At 42.5% G+C, this 18,787-nt stretch overlaps 1 protein-coding gene across 9 annotated transcripts in view; it reads right to left on the bottom strand.

The window, feature by feature from the left end:
• LOC139757813 (calpain-5-like) overlaps window positions 1-18,787 on the bottom strand; it is a 255,428-nt gene that overhangs the window by 183,115 nt on the left and 53,526 nt on the right. For all 9 annotated transcript variants that reach the window (XM_071678680.1, XM_071678716.1, XM_071678723.1 and 6 more), the window contains exon 2: window positions 19-222. In XM_071678680.1, coding sequence (XP_071534781.1) covers window positions 19-94 — 76 coding nt within the window. In that variant the 5' untranslated portion in view covers window positions 95-222. The remainder of the gene's footprint in view (window positions 1-18; window positions 223-18,787) is intronic.

Raw genomic sequence — 18,787 nt, forward strand, 5'->3', positions numbered from 1 at the left:
ACAGTGTTTCTAACTCACCTCTGTTTAGGCAATCCTTCTTAAGTTTGGAGTAGTCTTGACCATGGAAGGCCTTGGTGGTGCTAAAGAGACCCATGCTGGGCAACCTTTACATCTTACTGTGTACCCTCCACTCTTTGTGTGTTGCAACTCTTTTCAGCACAACTATTTTTTTTTTTCCTCTCTGTCTCAACCTTCGGAAGATCTAATACAGCGTCAGTGATTCTGAAAGGAAAATAATTTAGAATATTAACATGCACGCTGAAATAACACCATGAAAAATATGGAGAACTATTCACATTCTAAAATACGTGTAATGTATGTAATCTACTCATAAAACAATTGTAAATGTAAATCAAACATGGACCAAATAATCATTCCTAACTTATTTGCTGTATTCATTGGGCTGTCAGCTGAACTTATATTACCTTAATAATCATCTCACAGTTGATGGAATATTCGACAACTGCAAACAGCTACTTACAACATAATATTCTTAATGTTTTCGACAAAAAAAATGCAAACATATTCTATCTTTTTATTCATAGTTTAGAATAATATTTTCTTTAACCCATGAAGTACATCATCAAAGTTTGTGTACTTATGCATAATTCACTGATGCCCCCGCAAAATACCATTCAATTTGCATTCACCAACTGGCTAAATAGGTTAATTTATGTTCGTTACTACTGCATTTTATTTTTTTACAGCATCCACGGTGAGTGTAGGCATTTCATTATGTCTGGAAGGGATGTTTAAGATAAAGTAATAGGACAGTGTAAGAATATCCCTCTTGAAGTTATACTAGAATCGCTAAGGAGTTCTAATACTGGTAAAAATAACACGGTTAAAGCAAATGCTGTTTGTCTTGCTTACTCTGTTACCTTTATATTTTCATGATATTAAACAATCGACCTTTTATGGTTAAATACGAAGATATCTTATATCATTCTGTGCGATGATGCATCCAAAGCAAGGGAGTCAATACACAGTCAATTGGCCCATTGATTGCAGAAAATGACGATTGTTAATTACGACAGAAAATAGAATAAGTGAAGGTTCTGCGCCATACTAATATAAAAGATGACTGTATTATCAGCAATGAACAGAAAGCATAAAAAAAGGCAGGCTCTGTTAAGTTTTATCCGAGGACAATGAATGAAACGAAAAATGAGTTTGTTATAAGCCCATGATTGTTCTATGCAGTATGTTAATCCCTACGGGAAAAGTGTCAAAGGAAAGTTTACCTGTCACAATATCAAAAAAAAATACTAAATATCTGCCCGGAAATTATCGTCCAATTTGCCCTATGTATATGGTTAGAGAACCTATGGAAACCATCGTTTGTGACAAAATTGTAAACCATTTAGAGGGCCACCCCTTACTAAGCGACTTTCAAGATGGTTTTCGACGGCATCGCTCATGTCTGAAAAATCTTTTTTACTTAAATTTTTTTTGTATACCATTCTACTTTTACCTCACTAATCTCTGAGTTTCTGATATCTTCCTCTATCACAAAGAGCCCTGGAGGAACTCAGTGTTATCATGCTGTTTGAATTTCTTTGTACTGCAAAATACCACATAACTGTATTTGGTTCGTAGCCCAACTGACAAAATGCGATCATATTCCACCCGCCAGAGCACAGCTTGTTAGCAAAGTATGTACCTGTACTGTTCAGCAGTGCTTCGCAATGATATGCCACACCAATGTCCCTGATGGGACGTGGTATTTACATTCTTTATGAAAGAATAAAACGGATATCGCACTGTCTTAACAAACAATTGCAACATTTGTTTCACGAAAATTCATTTTGTAAATAACTTGATTGTACATATGATTATACAGGCATTACATTTGTTTTATCATCTGTTTTGTAATACTTTTCCTTTCTTTCAATGTATACTGGATAATAATAGAATACTCGCGAAATCTGATTCGATGTGCCGCGAAAATCAAGCAAACTTGAAAATTTGCCGTGAAATGTAAAAAGAAAAAAAAAGTTGAGAAGTACGGTTGAACACAGTGGCATCCCATGATCTGTTACAGAGAATATACTGCAGCTGGTGTAAGTGATAATATATCAGTATGTCTCAAAGGAGACCTCAACATACGAAGAGGAAGGGGAGGGGGTTACATGTAATACTTTCACTCCTGTCACTCTTGAAGTTAATTCCTAAGAATAAAAGATTGGATGGAAACTTCTTTATATGCAGACTAAGGACCAAAATAAGAGGAACATGCCTATATCTACAGTGATCATCCAGACGTAATCCTCTAATAACAAGAAGAGTGAACGGTGCAAGTCATATCAGGAGGAGGAATTTGTTGCATGTAAAGGTTGTTTAACAAGTTCAAAAACGGCCATGGTTTCCATATCTTACAAGGTTGTCAGCGTGGACAGTGATGCAGCACAATGGTAACAAAAGTATCTAAAGAATATTACTGATGAATCTACGTTGTTTTGGAAAAGACTAACAGTCCAAATATCCATTGGCAAAGAACTGAGGAGCACTCTAGGTTTAAAGGTTGCCAAAGATGGATTAACGATGCTATTGGGAGGGGATACTAATGGAGGTTTTAAAGTTGAATCCTTATGAGTATTTCATTCTGAATATCCTTAAGCTGTGAAGGGTTATGCAAAGTTGGCATTTACCGTGATCTGGTTCAAGGCTTGGTTCACCCAGAAATTTTTTTATGATTGGTTTATTGCCTCTTTTTGTCCAGTTGCTGAGCGCTGCTGTGCCAGTGAAAATATAGCAAACAAAGCATTGCTAATTCTTGAGAACGTAATAAGCCATCGTCAACACTTTACTGATATCAATCCACTTCTTTGCTTCAGTCCATGGATCATGGCGTGATTGCTGCCGTCAAAGTATATTACCAAGAACATTCTAACAGCTTCTCAAAGGTACACATGAGGCGGGGAAGCCTTCGATGAGAGAGTTGTCGAAGCAAGATATGAATCCTGTTCATAACATCGCTGAGTCGCGCGGGTGGGAGTTAATTCCAAAACAGTGTGCCTCGTGTATGCGTTGTATCTCAGGAAGAAACAAAGCCCCATATCCAACAAACAAATGTGACTTACCAACAAAATTGGGTTTCAAGAAGTTAAGAAAAATGTGGCTGTAGTGCTGGAGACACATTCTGAGGAATTACCCAGAGAGGAACTCACGAAGTCGGAGGCAGAAAAACTCCAAGAGGGAAGGGAAGAAGAAATATCCCCAACCCATAACACGCCAGTTTATAAATATGGGGTGAGCAAATATTTTTGACGACTTAGACAAACCTGGTAACCTCGCCGGGTAATGTGGAGCCAAACTATGAACACGGCCTTGTGCTCTTTTAAAATGCTTGGAGATCTTTTCCATGGCTACCGGGAGATTTATCAAAGAAAAAAATGAGGGATGCCACACAGCTAACATTATGGAGATTTCTTCAGACGACTTCATTTGTAATAATTACTGGATCATAAGACAAAGGAAGCCTACCCATTCTCACCCCCTCCCCCAGAATCTCCTAGTCCACTCCATCACCACTACAAGTTCTTATCACGGCGTTTTTCGAGAAATCCATTAAATATCATCTGCATTTCCTGTGATCTGGCAACATTTGTTGAATCAGATAATGCAGCCGGTGACATAGATAACCTCAGTGCCCCTCCCTCTCCCTCCCAATCATCCGCGGTTCACCTGGTCCTACTCAAGCAGTACTTAAAGTCCTCACTAACGAGTTTCGGAGCAGAAACTTTTCAGTGTTTTCATTAAATACCACAAAATTACGTCATGAGAGTGTAGGACAATATTGGCGGTAAGTTCTTTCTGGTGCAGTATAATCCATCAATAAAGGTTAGATTGGGAACATTTTCGGTTAGGAAGAGTAAACCCCTCTCATAAAATGAGTATCAGTGGTTTGAGTTACGATGGATTCAAGGTGAGACAGTGTCCAGGAACGTAACCCCAACGTAACTCGAGGCACCGGTGTAATAACTTTGCCAACGAAAAACTCCTTCACCAAAACAGGCTTGACTTTACTGTCACATGTTACACTTTGGTGCAGAGGTTCGTTTTTGTTCCTAATCACCAGACATTCTCAAAATATTAAGTACTGTCTGGCAGAATCATCAGACTGATAACAAAACAAAAACAATCACTTTTTTATATTCCATATTCTCTTACAGCCAGACAGTGGTTTCTGTAATATATACTAATTCCAACCTTAATGACATACCACTTCAAAAGAGCTTTCACACACACACACACACACACACACACACACACACACAAGAGATGGGGTCCTAAGAAACTAAAACTCCCAACCCGTACAGCACATATAGGTAATTGCAAAACGATAATTATATGCCGCCTACCTTGACCATGTAAACACACTGCCCCACGTATCCTGACACGTTTCCTATCCCCACTAGCATGATACATGGCCCCCATCTACCGTGACACATCTCCCTTCCTCATGAGCGTGACACATGCCCCCCCCCCCACCTACCCTGACATGCCTACCTTCCTCACCAGCAAGACACATGGCCCCATTCAATCACCATGCCAGTAGTCCCTAGCTATACCCAATTCCCATCAGCAAAGTATACGGTCCTCCTGGTCCTCGATCGTCCGCTAACATCACCAACGTCTCCGCCGGTAGTAAACTTGCTTACCCTGTGACCAGGACACACACAAGTGGCCTGCCAACCCCGGCCTGGCCCCCAAGCACCAAATTCCTGGTATCATCAGAGTCAGCAGTGAGTGGGAGAGGGAATCAATGATCTGAGGAAAGGTCATCACCAGCAAGGCTCTCTCTACTGACTAGCTGGGAGGGGGAGTGAGGCTCTCACTGTCAACCCCCACTCCACTGCTGACTCCTGCTTCCCCACCCTCACCCATTCCCGCTACCTGCTGACAGAGCAGTCAACGTTCTGCTGACAGCTGCTGCCCCTAACACCTGCCAGATATCAATGCGATACCGCACCCGGCATGACTCATGCTTACCTCATTGTATGAGGGACAGCGGTAAAAGCCCCTAATACATAAAACACGTGGGATGATAAAGTTTGGTCTTATTGTCCGATATGAGAAGTACCTGGACGCCTTTCTTCATGGCCTCTACGTGTGTTATGAGGGCGGAGGATGAGGCACAGATTGCACGGGTTATGAGGTTGGTAAGTTACCTTGACCTGGTGCCCTCATCCGTCATCAGTATACTGTTTACTGTACGTAGCACCAGGATGCACCGTCTCAACTCAAGGTATGGGAAACAAACGCTGCAACTCATCATGCAACATGTTCTGTCCTACTGAGAACAACACCATTCCACCTCATTTCCGGCCTCATTATCTTAACAAGGGTTGTCATCACTTAGGGTCTCCAGCCCCAGGGTAATGCTCGTTATATACTTGAACTAATTAATCCTCCACCCTCACACCTGCACCACTGGCACACCTACACCACACCTGCACCACTAACACACCTACACTACACCTGCAACACTGGCACGCCTACACTATTACCATCACACTGAGAAGCCTACTCCACCACCAAATCTGACACACTGACAACCCCACGTTTGCAACACTGGCACATCGGCACCGCCAGCACACCTGCGACACTGACACACCCATACCACTACCACACCTGCAGCTCTGGCACGTCTACACCACCACTACACCTGCAACTCTGGCACGTCTACACCATCACTACACCTGCAACTCTGGCACGCCTACACCACCACTACACCTGCAACTCTAGTACGTCTACGCCACCACCACACCTGCAACTCTGGCACGCCTGCACCACCACCACACCTGCAACTCTGGCACGTCTATACCACCGCTACACCTGCAACACTGTTATGCCTGCATTAACAACACACCTGTAACTGTGGCACATGTACACCACCACAACACCTGCAGCACAGGCACGCCTGTGCCACCACTAAACCTGCAACACTACACTACCACAACACCTGGAACACTAGCACATGTACACCAACAATATGCCTGCAACACCGAAACACCTAAACTACCACTACTACGCCTGTACGACCACCAAAACCACACCTGCAACACTCGCACACCTACACCACCACCACCACCACCAAACCTGCAACAATGGCATGTCTACACCATCACACATACAACACTAGCTCGCCTACACCATCACCACCACGACCACACCTGCAACTTAAGCTTATCATACCAACACCCAGTACACCTACATTACCACACCTGCATCACCATACCAACACCTGGTACACCTGCATCACCACAACTGCACTACCATACTAACACCCAGTACATCTACATCACCACATACCAATGTTGACCCAGTACACTCACATCACCAAACCTGCACCATCATACCAACACCCAGTACACCCTCATCATCACACCTGCACCACCACCCATTACACCAATTCCATTTACTATACCCGTTACACTTACAAAACCCACGAGACCTACAACATCAGAGGTTAAGAAAGGAGGATAAGGATCATAAAGATAAGAAAGGACAAGGATTAGAAAGATAAAGAAGGAACAGAGAAATTCTAAAGAAAAAAAAAACAATGTTGAGGAAAAGACAGGTAACAACGCAAAACTTTTATTGAAGTTAATGAGTAATCTACCAGTTAAAGAGTAGCTAATAAGACTAAGAGATTCAGAGGGAAGAGTTGTGGAGGATGATGTACAGATATACCAGAAGAATGGCAGGTTCAATTGTGTCCACAGTGGGGGACACAATAGTTCCAACAACAGCGACATGGAATGAGGAGGAAGTCTTGGAAAGCACAAACTGACTACTACTATGGGAGCCTGACTCATATATACAGTTCATGTTCCCGATGAAGGTTCTCCACATGTGTTAAAGAAATACACAAATACGCTTGAAAGGCCACCTGAGATCTTGTTTAAAATGTTTCCGGAGGAGGTAAAGTTACAAGTGAGTGTGGAAGATGGCAAAAGTCGTACTTCTCTTTGAGAAAAGAAACAGGGAAGTTGCGCTGACCTACAAACCTCTCTCTCTCTCTCTCTCTCTCTCTCTCTCTCTCTCTCTCTCTCTCTCTCTCTCTCTCTCTCTCTCTGACCAGTGTGGTACGTAAGATACTGGTGGAAGAGGTTTATCAGAAAGCTACTGGATGACTATACTTGCAAGACTAATGAATGACTAACTGCAAAGAGAATGGATGACGACTTGCAAAGGAGAAACTTCCTAAGCGTAGGACAACAAGGATTCCGAGAAAGATCGTGAGCAGCATACCTCTAAGACTTCTTATGAGGACGTGAGCTCCGGTGATTGGACTGGATTTACCTGGAATGCCAGAAAACACTCAACACTGAACCACATAGGAAGCTGGTAACAAGGCTGGATCTGCAGGCAGGAGCGAGGAAGGCGTACAGAAAAATACCATAATGGAGAGGAACAAAAGGCGCGTGTCAGGACCCTTCTCGAGGTCTTGAGGTTTAGTATGTGCTACAACTTCAGTCTCTTATGATCACTCTATGTCTACGCAACTCCCTACAGTCAGCCTCAAACGCTTATCTAAGCTGCCTGAAGTACAAGCTTTAGTCTTTCCTGTAAGACCCATGTTCTATGATCTTATAACTGATCTATAATCGTGTCGTTTCACATTGTGTGGTATGTTGCTTCACGCCAAAGAAGGATAGAGTGCGCCAATATTCTGAGCGTGTTATGGTTTTGCCGCGTCTATTTGCGCATCAGCTGTGAAAGGGTGCTATTCTACTCGCTTTACGCTGTTCTCATTTACTTTTATCTATCCTTTATCGTTACCCCTATAAACAATTTCATCAAAGTTTTGCTGCATTCCGTACATTCTCAGCGTGTTCTCGCACGCCTCCATGAGGAGAGTAATGACTGTATAGTCGCACAAAGGCAACAACGTCGTCAGGGTAAGCCAAGCGCTCTGGCCGCCCGCATCTCCTACCTCCCTCCGTGTGCTAGAAGTTTATTTGCATGTTATGAAGCAGCGCTGGAGACAGAACGCCTCCTTGTCTCACGACAGCATCAATCTGAAGATGCCGACAACCCCTATGACAGAACTTTCTGGGGAGGTGTATGTAACTTGTAGCTGCTTTAAAGACTGAATCTGCAAACCTTCCCGTTTGATTACTACCCGTTTCTAAAAAGAGAAAAAAGTTAGTAATCTGAAACTGATTATGTCTCTTATTATTACCATACTCATGAACAGAACGTGGAGCAACAGAAAGTACAAAAGAATAATAAGAATAAAATCCAGCAGTGGTCTGAGTAAATCTACCACATATTTTATTTTGTTTGTTTGTTTGTTACTCTCATGGCCTGACCGTAGCACCTGAGGCAGTAGTTTCTGGTTGTCGGTACTTTAGATTCTGGGCTAACTTTTGAGCTTAGCACGCTGACCTTGAAAGTCACGTTGTGGTCAACAAATGCCGCTTTTCAAAAGCCTTATAGACTACACTTAGTTCATTGTATCTATTCAAAACAGGCGACCTAGCAGCCTCAAATCAAAATGAAGGTGCCTCAGGATCAAAGGCAGGATCTAAGGGTACCAGAGCCCAACAAAGACCAACAAAGGCCACCTTTCAAGGCTTAAAGTTACTACAGCTTCAAAGTACTCATTCATCCCAGGCGACCTTGAAGGCCATTTCAAAGCCACGATAAACCATATCTCATAACTTTTATGTCTCTATAAAAGCCATTTTTCCCCATGCAGCGCCGGGTATCCCAATTCATTAACGAAAAATTTGACACTAACGAGTGTGAAGTAATGAAGAAAGGAATGGGAACAGATTGTAATATACTGGGCAAACGCCATACAATCATCAGCTTGTGAAAGGGACCTTTAAGTTCATAGCGTGCTTAACTTGCATCCAGGAAATCACATTACGAGAGTCGTGAGAGAGGCAAACTGTGTGAACAACACCGTCGTCATTGCCTGTATACATAGTAACAAGATGATGTCCAAGATCATGTGAACCAACTCCGACCTAAGACAGAATGTATACACCAGCCGCCTGGTGTTCTGAAGCCAGGGAGAGGAAAAAGACTTTGAGAGAAAGAACGTCATCGAAAACTGTGCCAGAATCAAGATACATGACTAAAAGAGGCAAGAGGCAAGCAGTGGCAATACCAACACTGGGGGAAAGGATAATAAAATTGAGCATGATAACCAACCTGAAATTCCTCAGGAGTTACAATGATGTTCACTAACACCACCAGGCCTTTGAAGTGGACAGAAACTATGGACCCAGAGAGCACGACGACAGGAGACCAGGTAAATGAAGCATTTCTAAAGGACAGCATAGAAGCTGGCTTCCCGGGTCACCTCGTCACCACCCTCAACAAATCTTCCACTTACCGTCCGCACATTTGTCTTCGACTTAGGACACTTGGCCAAGTTAGAGAAAGAGTACATTATTTAGAATCGCACTGGAAAGGTCAAACGAACGTAAACAAGAAATGTGAGGTTATCACAAGGGTCCCCACGCGCGTAATAATTACGTGATACTGTAGTATTATTAATTCCTGAAGTTGTGCGTGTAGGTTTTATGTTACATATTTCAGAAGCAGTCTGTAAAAACAGCTGTTGGGCCCCATAAGACACACCAGGTTTTCTACAGACTCACGGCTACAATTATCCCATCACCTTCACCCGGCCTTTCCTCAGAACTAATGTAAGTCGGGTTACTCCCTTAAGCAGGACGATACAACATTTGAGCACTGACATTATGGTGTGATGGCCTGGCATTTGACCTGACACAGCGTCAAGCACAAAGGTCGCACCGTTTGTGCTCATGGGTCGTGCCGTCGTGCTCATGGGTCGTGCTCTAGGGGTTAAGGCACAGGTTGAGGCTACAGAGTCTTGGACCCGCCTGCGCCCAGCTGTATCGGACCATGTGTCTCGACAGACAGATATATAAGGCTCGGGTCACCAAGGACCAGGTGTGTAATGGCACCTAAGGCGTGTCCCAGAACTTTACTCCGCGACTATACACCTATGAAACAAAGCACTTAATCAAAATCTTATTTTTTTCTAAAATATGGTCGCCCTAATACAAAGAAAATACGGCAACATAACTCATCCCATGAACAACATATACAGAAAAATGCTATATGTACGTATTATACTAGTTTCTTGTATTCATTATATATATATATATATATATATATATATATATATATATATATATATATATATATATATATATATATATATATATATATATATGAGCAAAACACATTGCTTCCTTATAAATGCACAATAGAAATAAATGTATATAATGATTCCAGAGCTGAGCCACACAGAAATAAACAGAGACATTGTTTTCTATCCAGAGTTCACCTGAACATTACTGACCCATTCAAAACTATAATCACCTCGATAAATGCTAATATAAAGTTAGGTGTTAAAATGCAGTGTAGATATCACCTTAATCATGAGTACGGTGCTATACAATTGTTCTCCCAACCTCGTTAACCCAGTTCTGTGGGACTACAGTAAGCCAGTGTTACGGCCCTACGCAGAGTAACTAAGGATATGTGAGGAACCGAACGACAAGTTCAAAAGTCTTCACAGTGGAAGACACTGTAGTCCCAACACCAGTGATATGGAATACCGGAAAGCACTGAAGTATCTCGGGAAGACACACACACAATACAAAAGGGGTCTTGACTCCTACAAGGCTCATGGTCCTGGTGTAATTTCTTTATATGTGTTTTGGATGTGTGTGTATACACTTGACAGATGACCTGAAATGTTAAAGATGTCGTTGAAAATGGTAAGGTTCCGAGAAGTGGAAGAAGGCAAAACGTCATACCCTTTTTTGAGAAAGGAGATATGCGTTGAGCTGCAGCCTAGTTTCACTGGCGAGAGTATGGCTTGTAAGGTACTGGTTGAGATCATCAGAAAGAAAATGTGGAATATTGTGCTTGCTAATATGGCTGACAACCTTTTCAAATGTTCTAGATGGTGCTGGCAACTCAGAGATTCATCTGTAGTTCTTGAGAATATAATGATCACCTTCTTTAATTACTGGGATACTTCCCCTATATCCAACGTGTCTAGGAACAACTGGGATTCAAAAGTTTTGTTTCATAAAAGACGTTACCACATAAGTAAGATGAAAGAATATAAATAAACACACTGATATGGGTATTTCAAATAGGCTACTCGGCTAGCTCTGTCGTCCTACTACGGCACTACCTCAGCATAACCTCCCTCGGATAAGTGTATGGGGTTGAGGAAGTTCCACTGGAGTTGCCATTGATATTAGACAGTCCCTGGTATTTCCTTAGATGACATTAATCCAGCTGATGGAAGGGAAAGGTTAACTTTGGACGTGGCATATGACGGGCTCACTTTTGAGCTCTAAAAGGTGTCTAGGTTTAAGGGATTTTGGTAATTGTCTTCCACTGAAATTCAGCCTCATTATAACCGTATGTTTCTTTGTTTGCATTTAATAATAATCTAGGTAGCCCGGGGTTATCTTTAAGTGTTCTTTTGTTTTTGTTTGACCGAGCGGCCTGTGTAGCTGCATTTGTCTGGTTTATCCTAAATCATACTTACAGATGACTTGGTTACGTGGGCCTGCGAGCGGCGGCCGTCAACAACCTAGTCGACCAACGGCTCAACTCAGATGCTCAGACTCAGCCCAACTCCTGGGGTAAAAGACATGTGAAGCTGGCCTACGGTAGAACTTAAGGTAAATCACTCTTACCATCACACACATATTAGTGCGACAATACTCGATACATTAGACCGCAATAATCGATAACAGACCACAATACTCGGTACACAGACCACAGTACTCGATACGTAGACCTCAATACTCGATACATAAGGTAACAGTACTTGATACAAAAAGTCAAAATACTAGATAGATAAGGCCACAATACCCGGTAATATGACCACACTGCTCGCTACATAAGGCCACAACATCCGCTAATAAAGCCACAATACTCGCTACATGAGGCCACAATACTCGCTACATAAGGCCACAATACTCGTTACATAAGGCCACAAAACCCGCTACATGAACATCATAAATGAAGCCTGACGTTGGTGAGGGGCCGGGGCCGGCCAGCGCCACCAGGGAGCGATTCTTGAGGATGGTGAGGGACGTCAACCCTGGATCGTGGCGGCGGCAGCGGTGAGAGGCACGCAACACGGGTTTGTTCTAGTCATTAGCCTAGATCAATATAGATCCCCCCTCTACCCCTCCCAACCATCCCCTCCATGAGTATCTTGCCGTTGGCCAAGGCCTCATGACACCCGTCGGACCCCGGCCCCATGGTACCGTCGGACCCCCGGTCCCATGACACCCGTCGGCCCCCGGGCCCCATGACACCCGTCGGCACCCCAGCCCCTTGACACCCGTCGGCCCCCAGGTTCTATGGCGCCCGTCAGCCCCCAGCCTCATGGCATCCGTTGTTTTCAGTCTCATGAGAGCCATCAGCCCAGCACTAAGATTACCGTGCCATGTCCGAAATCTAGGACGTTGTGGCTGGCTTCAGTACCAGTGATACTTACCCCCGGATCTCATTCCTGGAGTTATAGGATCCAAGAGTGTTCTTCGGAGATCTGAGTATATCGTAACGGGATCTAGGGAGATCGTTCTATAATATCCATTGCACCGAGGGTGGAAACTGCTGTTCCAGGATCCAGTGAACTTATGGTGAAACCACTATTTAAAGAACCAAGGTACCGAAGCTGGAATCTCTGTTCCAGGATCCAATGCACCGTGGATGGGACCAATGGACCTAAGGTGGAATCACTATCTCAGGATCCATCTCACCTAAGGTTGATCCACTTCCAGGATCTAATGTACCAAAGGAGAAATCACTGTTCCAGGATCTAGTGCGCCTTAGTTGGAACCACTGTGCGTTGACATTGGCTCAAAGGTCATTTATTCCAGGGTATCATTTACCGTGACACGATTCAAGATTACTGTGCGATAACACGACCCAATACAGGTGGATCAAATCTATCGTTCCAGGGTCCAGTTTCGTGTTATCTTGCCCTATGGGAACAGCTCCAGGATTCATTTTCACAGAGAACGCTTACGAATTATAACTTCAGGATGTGAATCACTGCGACAGGGGTCCAAAGCAATAAATCTTCCATAAAAATAAAGTTAACACGCCAGGATGTAAGGATGTCGTGATGAGATTAAAACTCATTACACCACGATGTAAAATCAATTCCATGAACATTACAGCACAACCCCAGAGCATGAAGGTACAACCCTTAAGCATGACGGTGCGACATCTGGGTATAATCACGTGACCTCTGACCTGACCTTGAAGAGTCTGGTCATAGGTAAAGTCGTCATACTAAAAGGTCGTGCCGTCGTGCTCAAGGGTCGTATCATCGCACTCATGAGGACGACGTATCAAACCCTAAGGCCATCATATCCAAATGACTGAGGATGACCCAAGGCTAGCTAGCAAGGACCGACTAATAGCGTTGAATGAAGCTAATTTAAGGCATCGATTCGCCCCAGAATTATGGCCGAGTAGTTACCAATTTTACTCTTGCTGAGAAGGGTCAACGCATGGGGGTAAAATATTCCTGTAGCTCACGCCAGTCACGCAAAGCCCCTGAGAGCCGATATGAACACTTGACAAAAGACATAAAAGTTTAACCTAGGTGACCTGGAAGGGAGGAAGGGAAGGGAAAAGACGATTTTATACACGCATGAGGGAAATTTTGTTCACAAATATGTTCGTGAGAGCACGAATACTTTTCCCCTCCCTCCATAATCTCTCTTTTATTCGTGTACAAGGCATGAAGCCTAGCTTTAATCGACTCTAATCTCAATCCATGAAAATGGTATCTTCCTCTGGGACTATAACCAACTCCCTCTTCGGGAATGTGTATTTATTTCTTGTAGAGAGAGTTCAGAGAGGTAGTCCCTTGCGTCATAATCTTTTTCACATATAACCTCAATTTTTTGTGTACATAGCATTTACCTCAAAAAAGCTGCTTCACGCAAAGCATTTTCATCACCTTACATCCTTCTTCATGGGTTCTCTTGATAAGCCTTGTACTTATATGAGGAATCCTCGTTTCAAAGAAGTCATTGCTAGTTATGTTACCAAAACCGTATCATATCACTCATAGCTAACTTCCTTCACATTGGACAGATTGTGTGTGTGTGGTTATTAAGTATTTGTACTGAACGGATAGGGTGTTTTACACTCGTAGGGCCCCATCTCTTGAACATTCTCTTACTACTGTATCATATAACTTCGTAAATCAATGTATATTGTCTGCATCAACTAAGCCCTCAGTCATTCTATTCCATTCATACATCACTCTCATACTATGAAACTACTTCTTTATATCATTTCTAATAAGTTTCTTCACTAATTTCTTGCCATGTCCTCTGGTTGCTCTATCCCTACACTCTCGGAAAACTATTCATTCTCTGTCATCAGTTTCTTTTAAAAAACAAAAGATTGTGATCAGATCACCTCTCTCTCTCTCTCTCTCTCTCTCTCTCTCTCTCTCTCTCTCTCTCTCTCTCTCTCTCTCTCTCTCTCTCTCAAAGTAGGCAAATTTAAAGTTTCTTGCCTTTCCCTGTAACAAAGCTTTCTTAAATCTGGTAACATCTTTGTTGACCTCATCTGGACCTCTAATAATTCTTAGTGCTTTTTTTTTTCAGGTGCGGTGACTAAACCTGAGAAGCATATCCTAGTTTGGGCCTTTCGGAAGATATGAACGACTTGGATCCATATGCTTGGAAGCTATTTTGGTAACTGCCAGAAGACAGTTTGTCTCAACCGTTCACCTGATGTGAGATTCTGGCAACAGGTTAGGGATGATGTCTACTTCCGTCTCTCTCACACACAGAATCCTGAAGCGTACTTCCTGCTAAATAATAATCATATTGAGGCCTTTTTTTTCACTTTGTCCCAACCTCATTACTTTCCAGTGGCTCGGGTTGAATTTCATCAACCATGTGTCAGATCAACTCTAGAGTCTGTTTAGGTTCCCTCTTTTAAGTTAAGGCAATCCTCCTCGCTTTTCACGTACCTCAAAAACTTTGTATCATCTGCAACCATATTCCACATATTCAGGTAAGAGGCTACACCTTCAAGTAAGTCTTTTCCATGTATCAAGGAGAGGAATGATCCTAGGACAGGACCCTGCGGCACCCCACTGGTCACCTTGACTCAGTTGGAGAAGGTTCCTCTAACATGCGTCCTCTGTTCCCTCCCAATAAGATAATCTTCTATCCATCATCGGACTTTCCCCCCTCGTCCCTGCCGAGTGATCCCGCTTCTTAACCCGTCTCCCATACGGTAAAGTTCCTTTCTGGCAGTCTAAACCAACCACTTAGCCTTCCCTTTTGTCTAAAATAAAGATCACTCTCCCGTTTGTGGCACACGACCTTACCCGAAACCCACACTAGTTAATGAGACTGGTCTGTGGTTCAGCGTGTTCCTGGAATCCTTTCTTATAGATGAGTATAATGTCTGCCCTTTTCCATTCTCCTGGAATTTCATATTTCTCTAATGACATCTTGAGCAGTAATTCAAGTGCTTTATCAAGCGTGTCATCTTCAGCACATATTTTGAAATATCATTAAGAAGTGAGGCTTGTATGGGTCAAAACCTTTTCGTATTCTGTTGATATCTTTTTCAAATAGCTGAACCATTTCCAAAACTTCCTACCCATTCCATCTCACAAGTGTTGGGGCTATAGCGTGTATATGTGTGATTACTATCCATGATCACTATCTCTATTATGGGGAGAAAGCTTTACACTTGCTATGCTCCATCTCTTAACCTTGTATAAATGACTATGTCTTTACTCTTACCTGTATACTAGCTGGGCTACCTGGTGCTGGACGAGAGATAAAATTGGATTTTATAAAAAAAAAAAAAAAATGAAAACAGTCTTTGTTGACTAAATATTCTTCGACGCCAACAGTTAGAATATCGAAAAATGTTATTGACACTTTGGAGTTCAGCGAGTACCATGAAGCTGAAGTAAGTCAACCTTGAAAGGTGGCCTTTATGGCCTTGAAACAGCCTTAAAGGCCAATGTGCGGTAGCCTAAAATCTGGCACAGATTCTGAAGTACCTACACCCAAAATCTGGGGCATCGGTATACTAACGTTCGGCCCTTAAAAAGGTACCCATAAACACTTGAAATGATTGAGATACCCACAAGCACACACACCCTAACCTCAGCAAGGTGTGTGTGTGTGTGTAGTTATAAATCTGTGTGTGGGGTGGACTAATATTATGCTTTTAGGGCTCCTTCTTTTATCCTTTCACTTCTAGTTTACGTATACTTTTTTTTTCCACGGTCACCGTTCACCTGTGCCCAAGGATGATGGTTCAGCTCATAATTACCCTGCTGTTATGAAATCGTTACCTAACCATCTTCCTATTTCTCTAACACAGTTTCCTCCTGTGCCCTACAGCGGGGCGATTTCATTCTTTTTCAGACTGTCCTTTTTCAACAAAACCAAGCCTCTCTTGGAACTCAATGACTGTTACCATGTCTCCCCTCTTCACTCTTGTCTTACGAAGTGGATACATCTAGGGAAGCTAGACTCTCCTCATAGTTTAACCAACTCAGTCCAAAAACAATAATTGCTGCGTGCCATCTCCATGTGTCCTTTTAGGTACGGAGACTGCCAACATAATAATCGCGACCAGGACGCCCGCTGTGCACCCACCAGGAGATGGCGTTTGCCAAAACAAAATCCAGTCTTCCCTAAGACAATAACAAGAGAACATAGTTTCCCTCAGCGGTCCCTGCAGACCCAGGACTCCTAGCCTAGCTCCTAACGCTAATGCTTTGGGGGAGCAAGGCCTGTTTACCTAAATCACGACCAGGAAACCCGCTGTGCACACACCGGGAGATGAATCATAACCAAGGACCTAGAAGGCACCGCCTCGGGCGCTCCCTAAAGCTGAATAATCATCTGGCGTTAGCAAGAACAATATCCTAACCTTCTTGCTTGAAGGGACAAGCCTTTGTACCTAAATCCACGTTAGGTTAGGTGACGTGACGTGACGTGAGATGAGTTTTGGTTGGTTACGGTTAGGTTAAGTTAGATTAGAATAGGTTAGGTTAGGTTAGAGGCGCCTGGACCCAGGACTCCCAGTAGGGGAAAAAGGCCTGTGTATTTATGACGTTTGTCCTTTGTTCCTTTCTTATCGTTTGTATACCAAACTATCAAAAAAACAAAATCGTCATACATCAGCCTGAAGTTCAATTTCATAGTTCCCGTTCCGAAAATGTTCTTATGCTCACAATACTTCTCTTACAATTTCGTTTGGCATCTAAGCTTACCTTTGCGGCTCTGGACACTTTCGGATTACATTCGTTCCCAAACTAAAACATTGCACCATCATTCTTTCCAGTTGGAGTACCACAGACATTTACTTCTCCAGACTGTTATTTGTGAAAGTGAGACCTAATACTGATGGTACATTAGTCTACTGCTTATGATTCTTACGTACAAAAAGTGCATTCCTTTTTGGTTCATTTCCCCTTCCAGACTCCAGTACATCCAAAAGATATTTCTTTTATTAGAATCCTCCATCATATTTACTTAAAAGCTAATCTTGCCACCTTCTGCATAATCATACCACCTTCAGGACCACTAAATTCTTCTGGAAAGATTGTATATCATCAGCACAATCAAGCAAATGTATTCAATCATAATCATCTCCCATTATATACTGCATAAATGGACCATCATTCACTTTCACATAATAGTTCTATAAGGTTCTTTCTTAGCATGATGATCTGCCCCCTTATCTTTTATCCTCCCATTATTTGCTATTGTGTACATTTCTAAGAATTAATTATACGCGTGTCTATGTCGTCACCAAGATCATCCAACTCCCAAACCCCCTGATTTTTCCGTCATACGCAATGCAGGTGTTTCCCTGGGGATGTCATACGCAGCTGCTCCGTCATTTGTCTCAATTATGCCAACAAATAGTAAAGGATCCTGGAACCTGAAATACTTAGCTAAAGCTAAGAGGGCAAGACGTTCGCATCGAAGGAAATATTTATCAACATAGTTACTGAAAATTGGAACGAACTTCGTATTATAGTCATAAATGTCAACCCAGTAAACACATTAGACTGATTGAAAAGACACTAGACGATTATTCCCATTCTGCAGGTGACCATTATCTAGATAGAAGGCAAAAAAATTAATATACCTTGTTACAGGCCAATTTGGCTTCAATCACCTGTTTATTGTATTTGAGCAAAATAACATCTGGGTTGATTCTCTTTGTACGACATTCTCGTGTATGCCACTCATCCGTCCACGTCTGTATACGATATCTTCGCATTTCCTTAGTCTTCAATATTTTTATCAGTGCTGTCTCTGTCTCTCTGGTTTCTCCACTTTCCTTTTCTTTTTTCTGTCAACTATCTTAATTTCTATCTATTTCCAACCTTGTCCAAACCTTTTATTGAACATCCTCTTTGAACCTTGTGCGTGTGTATGCTTAAGTACGTGTGATTATGTGCATGTCATCACCTGTTTTACATACGGGAAGGAAGTCTTAAATTGACATCGCTCCGTCTTAATTTTTTCTACATTATATATTACCTTAACTTTATAATGATCTCTACTTCCATTATTCCTTATTAGAGTGTTCCCATCAATCACATTCCTTTAATATACAAATACTTTTCACATCTTTTCGGACTCGTTTCTTGCTTGGGTTTTTAGTTATATACTTCTAATCCCTCGATTAATCCCAATTTCAATCAAATGTTCATTTACAACTATCAGATCGA

Source organism: Panulirus ornatus, chromosome 2 (assembly GCF_036320965.1).
Source record: "Panulirus ornatus isolate Po-2019 chromosome 2, ASM3632096v1, whole genome shotgun sequence".
In the NCBI taxonomy this organism is placed as follows: Eukaryota; Metazoa; Arthropoda; class Malacostraca; order Decapoda; family Palinuridae; genus Panulirus; species Panulirus ornatus.